Source organism: Dendropsophus ebraccatus, chromosome 1, assembly GCF_027789765.1.
Source record: "Dendropsophus ebraccatus isolate aDenEbr1 chromosome 1, aDenEbr1.pat, whole genome shotgun sequence".
NCBI lineage: Eukaryota > Metazoa > Chordata > Amphibia > Anura > Hylidae > Dendropsophus > Dendropsophus ebraccatus.
The window spans coordinates 131316740-131325253 of record NC_091454.1 but is presented as its reverse complement, the minus strand read 5'-3'; the positions used below and the strand labels follow the sequence as shown (position 1 = coordinate 131325253).

The following is an 8514-nucleotide window of genomic DNA, read 5'->3' as shown; positions in this document are numbered from 1 at the left end:
TTTTTTTTTTTTTTTAGACTCAGAAAGCAACTTGTACGTGATTTAGGCTATGTTATTCACTCAGTGATTTTTAACAGCCGTTAGTTTGAGTAATAACTAACAGCCGTTGTGTAACATGACAATGACATGAAATGACGGCTGCTGGTACATTATTCTAGGTTAGGTTTGACATGGCCACTTTTTCATACCCTTTGCATGTGTCTATTTTAAAGTTCCATTCAAAATTGTGCAAACTACAGTGAAAAAGTCAATGTGTGAACAATGTAAAATAACGTCCGCTGTTCGCTAAATAACGGCCTCGAATTAATTACACAAACATTAATTTGACACCCATGGTGAACAGCAGCCGTTATTTTATACATTATTTGAACCAATGGCCGTTGTTTTCATAGACTTCAAGGAAAATTATTGAGGATTGAAAACAATGTCCATTATTTTAAATTAAAATGGCGGCCATTATTTTACAGTGTGGGAACATGGCCTTAGTTGGACAGAATGATGCAGACGTCTATGGTATGCTCTCCAGCAGAAAAAAAGGACTCAAATTAAAAACCTATGTATTTGTTGTTTGGAAACGTCACTAGAAATAGATGTATGGTCAAATACACAGTAGAAAATATGGTGTGAAAAGAGCCTTATTGCTAGTCAGTAGGGAAATTCTGCTCAACCCATTCTCTATTATTATGCATGGTCAAATGCTCTTCACAGTTTGGCAGGGAAAGGTTGCAGCTCACGCTGTGGGATCGCTTTGCTGAAACCATACAGGCACCAATAGCCACGCGGTCTGGGCTAATCAAGCCTGGCAACATCTTGCAGCTATGCAATTGCTAGGGGCAAAGTTTTAGCGCATGCTGTGACTGCAGTGTGGGAGATGGCGACCTAAAGCTTGGGGTACACTGAGACTATTTGTAGTGCTAGTGATTAAATTCAACTATAGGGCTACATCTGCAGCCTGAATAGATACCTAGGCCCAGATATATCGGACTGTCTAATAAGAATATGAAAGCTGAGCTGTGGTTGGTTGTCATGGGCAAAGTTAGATAGTTCTGGTATCAGGCAGTCTGAGTAGCACGCAGCAGATGTCACTCTGCAGGTAGAAGCAATCTACTGACTGCTGTAGTCCACAAAGTTACATGCTGCTCAATAATGTATACATACAGCTGTAGATGTATAGTTAAAAGGAAACTAACCTTTAAAAAGATGTTGTCTGGGATCAAACAAACCACTTCCTCCAAAAAACAGCGCTGCAACACACCTCAGGTCATGTGTACTATTGAAACTTGGCTGCCTTCACTCAGTGGGGCCGAGCTACAACACGATATACAACCTATAGACAGGTGTGGTGCTGTTTCTGGAGGAAAGCAGTCATGTTTTACTAATCTTGTTAGACCCTTCATCTCACTTGTCATAGAGATATGTCAAATGTATAAATCAATGGGAGTTCAGGTGCTGAGACCCATACAGATTGCAATACAGACATGTCAATTCTTTGGGTGGACAGCGGAATCTGCCTGAGCCTAGAATGAAGCCTATGGGATGGCCAAATGTTCAAGTGGGAGCGTGCACGGAATCCGTGGCAAGTTATCTGTGCGATTTGCGTAGTGTGCAAGGGTCCTAAGTGCTTATTTCCACTGAAGATCCTCTGTACAGAGCTCTGCTCCTTTGCATAGTGGTGCGTGCACACTACAGAATCCGGGTGAATAACCTGCCGTGGATTCCGCCGATCACGGCCACGTGCATCTCTCCCCGAGCCATAGACTCAATACTATGTACAGGCGGATTCCTCCATCTGCCTGTGCATGAAATGGAGTCTGTGGCACGGGTGGAGATGCAAGCGGCAAAATCGGGGGCCAGGTTATTTGCCTGGATTCCATAGTGTGCACGCACCCTCATACTGGTCTCACCTCTTCATTTGATAACCTCTCACCTCTGCTTTTGATAATAGTTGCAGAAGGCTATAATCACACAGATTTATAGAAAAATAAGAGATTTAATACAGAAAACAATACTTAGCTGCAGTAACAGATGGTACAGATGCAGAGTTGTTTCATCCACAATGAAATGGGGAGCCCCTTTGTATATTATGGTTTAATATACCCCATTTCCCTCGATGACCTCCAGGGTGCTGGGCACCTTCCTTCCATGGTCCCAGCTGAGGCTGACTAGAAGCTACATACCCCTAACCTTTATAGTAGGTTTGGGTGGGGGTGATGTGCTTCTAGAAATGTCTTTGTAGACCACTGATCACCATGAATGGAAGTTATCTGATGTTTCCCCGGCCTTGTACATATTTACCAAGCACAATGGGTACCCAGTTTTACAACTACAGCTACAAGGTTCTTTCAGCCATACAACAATAGCAACAAACAACTGTATCCGCCAATGTTTACGCTATTGTGAAGGTATATGGCCGAACAGTTGACATAGGTGTGACAGTATACATACACACAACTACAATGACTTTTACACACATAGCTATAAATATATATATATATATATATATATATATACAGACACACACACAGCCATTAAAATAATACATTCCTTCTCATCACATCAACAAGACACTTTAATTTTCTGAAATAAACCCATCCGGTTACAAGGTGCCATACCAATCAATGTGCCATTGATGCTAGTAAGTACAGCATGAGGACTTTATGTAGTGTGTTATTGATTTTCTTTTTTTTGTCAGTGTCAATGAGCGAGCAGTAGGACAGCTAGGAGACGTAGCTCTGAACCCAGCCATATAAACCCGCTGATTCTGTTCCATAGACCAGTTTCTTTGCTCATGTACATTGACTGCGACCTGCAGAGCTGTACAGAGATTTCACCTTAAAATTTTTATTGTTCAACAGTGAAAAGGCGGAAGCATCTTACAGAATCAGACTGTCAGGAGCTGTCCAAGAGCGGGGAAAGTTTATGCTCCCTTACTCAACCTTTCAGCCAATGGAAAACCAAGCAAGATGTGCACAGAGGCCTGTATCCACGTAGCAGGGCTGAGAGGTGCTTCCAAGGTAGGCATTATCCCTTCATCTTCTGTCAACTACATTTCCTAATTGTAAAGACATAGAATGCCGTTCACAACGTAAAGCATGTGGTTCCCATCACATTTGGGGTCAGCATCTGATTTACATATCTCAGGTACTCATAGGATCAGAATATTTTGGTTATTTACATTTTTTGTAAAAAAAATTGTTTCTCTCCTTCTATAGGTAAAGAAAGAAAACCAACCTTTCCTCCCCCTAGTTCACATGATAATGTGAGTACAGATAAATCCGCTAGCAGCAGTCATATTCCTGAGATGGCAGAAGATATGTCTGGACATACTGATGAGGACGTTGTAGACTATGACAGTGATGTGTCGCCATTTGAGCTCACCTTCAGCAGGAAAAGACCCTTTTCTTCTATAGAAAGTAGAAACCATGCCCATTGTCCAAGAGGGGATGCTCCCTCATCTTCCTGCAATTTCTTTGAGGAGGAGGATGATGATGAAATGAGTCTTATGCTGGATTCCCTTTCTGAGTCTTGTTATGGACTGTTAGGTGTGACAGATCAGAACAATCCATTGTGTGGACATTTAAACCAATTCCCAGATGAACTGCTACAACGGATATTCGGCTTCCTTCCAGTTGTGGACCTCTATCTGAATGTCAGCTTGGTGTGTCGTAAATGGAACTCTTTGATCAATGATCCACTGGTTTGTACATAGTCTCAGGATTGCTATTCAGCTTTAAGTGTCACTGTCATCAATTTTTTTTTAGCAGTAATCAATAGTCCAGGCGATTTTAAGAAACTTTGTAATTGGGTTTATTAGTCGAAAAATGCATTTTTATCATGAAAAAGCAGTTTGTAAACTCTACCCCCCTGTTCTTTATGGAGAGGGGAGAGATGAGGCCCCAAAACAGAACAACAGAGAGTTAATTTACAGCTACATCACCAGGCTTTTTCCTCTGACATCAGCACTGACCTCTCTGATCAGCGTCTCCTTGTGAAGTAATCCTTTGTTCTCTGCTCTCTGCTGCCACTAATCTCCCTCCTCCCCCCTCCCCTCTCCATAGCACAGACAGGACCCGACTGATGTAAAACAGTTGAGATTTCCTGATTCTGAGCAGTGGATGACAGAAGGGAGAGGAGGGGGGACCTGGGAAAAGGCTTTTTACATGCAGATAATGGCAGATTTGCCTAATAAACCCAATTACAAAGTTTCTTAAAATCGCCTGGACTATTGATTTCTGCATCCTGCTGGACATACAGCAGCTGATAAGTACTAGAAGACTTAAGATTTTTAAATAGAAGTAAATTACAAATCTATATAACTTTCTGACACCAGTTGTTGTGAAAGAGAAAAAATCGTCACAGTTCCCCTTTAAGGTGTCCAGTGGACAGTGTTATTCATGGACTGGACTCTAGCCTGGGAACATCAGAGATTACAATCAATACAATCAATTCCAATCAATTACAAATTTCACTGAATCTTTTCCTATAAAGATACATATCTATCTGCCCAGCTTCTTCTCTATAACATGATGCTGATAGCTTAGATAGTATTTTCATGGTAAAAGTTTCCCTTTAAAGGCTATGACTTCTGTCTCATAAGCCTTTTTTATTATCTTAGTGTATCTAAAAATAAAGCAACTTTGCTAATGGTCTTAATGAAATTATTTCTACAGCAGCTATGCAGACCCATATATCCCCATAGTGACAGACAACAAACCCTGTGAAGCCTGAGGCTGCAGCCATACTGTACTCTATCTGCCCCCTACTTTTTGCTTACCTGCACAATGGGTGTGCGATGACAGATAGAAGTATGAGCCTACATAGGAGCTGTAATGAAAGGCAGGCTCTGTTTACATCTATAAGAGGCTCCTAATCTATGTTAGAGATTGTAATTTGTAAAAACAGACACCATAGTCCATCTTACTCCATTGTATGTCACTGGGTTCTGTAGTGCACATCATGCCCCAGATCATCACTGCATCAGGATTATAACAGAAACTATGATGCATATGGCACCTGAGCCTTAACAAGATTATTTGCTAAATTGGATCATGTAACACATAGATTTTATTTTTTTACTTCTTAAAGACAGATTAGAGATGAGCGAACCTCGAGCATGTTCGAGTCGATCCGAACCCGAACTTTCGGCATTTGATTAGCGGTGGCTGCTGAAGTTGGATAAAGTCCTAAGGCTATGTGGAAAATATGGATATAGTCATTGGCTGTATCTATGTTTTCCAGACAACCTTAGAGCTTTATCCAACTTCAGCAGCCCCCGCTAATCAAATATCAAATGTTCGGGTTCGGATCGACTCGAACCCAAACCCGGTTTGCTCATCTCTAAGACAGATACATCAACATGTTAGTTTTTCTTATTGCAATTCCTTTTGTACATTATTAGAAGACTTTTATGGAATGTTTTTATTGGTTTGGTCTCAGTGTTCAGACTAACTCATCAAGAGAACAAGCCTGGAGAAGTGTGCACTGAGCATGTTCTCTCCTGGCTCTGTCTCATGTAAATGAGACAGATGGATAATGTAGGTGTATGGGGCTGCCTAGACACAAGGTGGGGAGAGTGGTGCGCGGCAGTGCGCATCTCTCCCCTCTCATTCCCCTGATCAGACTCGGTCTTAATACTAACACCCCGACTGATAGAAATTTATTTATAATCCTATCACTGAAATATCCCACAGTGAACCCATTATAATCATTATTACGAGCCTTTAAAATATACATCAAATAGCGTACAGATAACCTAAAATGAAGTACTTCTATAGGTTGGCTTGTAGTCGGGATCTGTGGATATTCCAGTGGTTGGACACCCACCTCTTATCCTGTGGGGAGAGCTTTAGAATGGTGGGATAATTCCCTTTAAGCATTTTTGGAGGAAAGCTCTGGACACTTTACTGATCTCACTGTTATCTCATTTCATTAAGTCCTCTTCTATGCTTATGACTTCCATTTTGTAATTTTTCAGTTTATTAGGTGGAAGAAATTGTACCACCGGTATCTTGCTAAAGATGGCCAAGCTGTAATGGAAATTTCAGGTCTTGTTAAGGAGAATGGAATAACTGCAGACAGCCCACTCTCTATACTACATCTAGTAAAGTAAGAAAGCTTAGTATATGATATGTCTCTGCAATCGTTTTCTGATATTTAACAATATAGCAAGGGAAATCCGCAAGGTGTGATAGGATGTCTGGCAAAATTCTATGTCTAGGAAAAATACTGTATGAACTCTGATATGCTCACATCCCCTTAGTAGATGAGCAGACAATCATGATCGCGTAATAAAGATTACCCCATATAGGATAGGTGATTAAACATTTGATATGTGGGGGGTGGGGTGTTTTCTGAAGAGCCAAGCATGCTGGCCTCTCCTCCATGCAACTTCACCTTATGTTGTTGAGGAGGAATGTGGGATTAGGGTCCCCCATTCTAATGATCTGTTTGGATCCCATTATGTATGGGGTTATCCTAAAAAGTATTGACAGAATTTAACACGTGGGAAGTGCTGCCTTCACCAATAACATGCTGAAGTAGGTTATCACTGTGACTGAGCATTTGCTAGGTGCTGGGATGGAAAACAGGAAACTGGCACTATCTGGGTATTGGTTGCACCTGAGTGACCCAGTTTTAAAGATTAAAATATTTTTTTTTTTAGATAACCCCTTTAAAAATTATCTGCTGTTCCTTGGGTAGTAGCTGGAATACCCTTTTCAGGGTAAGCCCACACAGGCAGATGTCTATGCTTGTACAGAAATAATTCTATTAAATGTGTGGAATACATTTTTCAGACTATATTGATGACTTCAGTTGAGCCAGATTTATTTTTTTTTCTCTCTAACACAGAGAGGACGCACTGCAGCGCGCTCCTCTCCAGCTCGTTCTCCCGATCAGTACACGTCTGAGCACTCAGACCCGGACCAATCAAAACATTTGTCAGGTCTATATGACATAACAAAAGTTTGTGATCCAACTACACCATGGAAAAAGGTCCAGAGAATAGCAGTGGAGTGTAAGGGATGCACGCTGGAGTGTCGGTTATCCTGGAAACTGACCAAGTTACATGAAGCATGGAGGAGTCCAACAGCATCCAAGTTCAGTCTGAGATCTTCAGTTTATTGCAAATCCACAAGCAGACATGTTTATAAAGCTTGAGGTCGAAACGTCGCTTGTCTGCTCATGGATTTGCAAAACTGAAGATCTTAGACTGAACTTGGATGCTCTTGGACTCCTCCTTGCTTCATGTCTCTATGACGTCAAAAGTTTTTTTATGATGACAGTGAAACTTTAAGGCTATGTTCCCACTACATATAAACAACGACCGTTATTTGGCATTCAAAACCACGGCCATTATTTTGAGTATCAAACAGTCATTGTTTTAAAAGAAAAATCGCATTGAAGTCTATAGACAGTGGCCGTGACATGAACATTGTTTGGACGTCCGTAGCCAAAAAATGGCTGTTGTTGGCATTGACTTCAATGCAAATCATTGTATCTAGTCAGATGGTGGGAATAGATGTTGAAAATTGTTACATTTTGGTTTCTTACCTACTGACTTATGTGTAAATACTCTGTAGGTACTTTGCTACTTCATCTACTCATGTCACTGACTCACAAGCAGTTTTGGAATGTCTGAAGAATCATCATTTATATGAAGCTGCTGAAAAATGTGTTGTCCAGAGGCTTCCAGAGCTACTATGTAACACTAAGGTATGTATGTATAAATGCATATATGTATATGTTTTTTTTGCAGAGTTGACCTTCTTAATGGGTTGTCCTGTATAGGTTCATCATTTTTGTCTCAAACTAATGGATCACTCAATATAATGGTTGAGCTTAAATTTCATAGAATATAGGTGTCAGCCATTCTGACCTAGCGTGTTCTAACTTAAAGCGAATGTACCATAGGTACATAGTTTTTTCTTTTCTTTTTTTTTTTTTTTAACAAATCCTTTATTTACATATACATCATATACAAAATATTTTAAACTCAAAAATTTCATGGGGAATGACACAAATAATACAAAGGCCAGAGGGGGGGGGAAAGATACCAGTGTGGTAAAGCAAATGAAAAAAAAAAAAAAAAAAAAAAAAAAAAAAAAAATATATATATATATATATATATATATATATATATATATATATATATATATATATATATATATATACACATATATACACCTTCCCTTTTTTTCTCTCTCTCTCCTACCCCTTTCTTTACCAGAATATAAAAAAGTGAAACCTAAAGTATTAAACATTGGTAGGGACATCGGCCAGCAGTACATCAATAATCATATTCATACTTTACAGACTTCATTATATAGAGGTCTTGCCCCCCCCGACGCCAGTGCGAGATACCTCGCAATTAACCAATCTATCCTCTCCCAAACCCTTACTTCCATAACACCCCTAATTCCTATCCACTTATGACTCTGCACCATCCCGCCCGCGCTCCGGGCAGCAAACCACCAGGCCCAGCCACAATGCCGATCAACATTGCCCCTAATATTA

General features: G+C 40.3%; 1 protein-coding gene across 1 annotated transcript in view; it reads left to right on the top strand.

Moving 5' to 3' along the window:
* The window catches only part of FBH1 (F-box DNA helicase 1), a 57988-nt gene that overhangs the window by 2139 nt on the left and 47335 nt on the right, over window positions 1-8514 (top strand). Inside the window, exons 2-5 of the mRNA XM_069978892.1 lie at window positions 2856-3014; window positions 3213-3697; window positions 5975-6105; window positions 7581-7713. Of these exons, the coding sequence (XP_069834993.1) occupies window positions 2856-3014; window positions 3213-3697; window positions 5975-6105; window positions 7581-7713 (908 nt within the window). The remainder of the gene's footprint in view (window positions 1-2855; window positions 3015-3212; window positions 3698-5974; window positions 6106-7580; window positions 7714-8514) is intronic.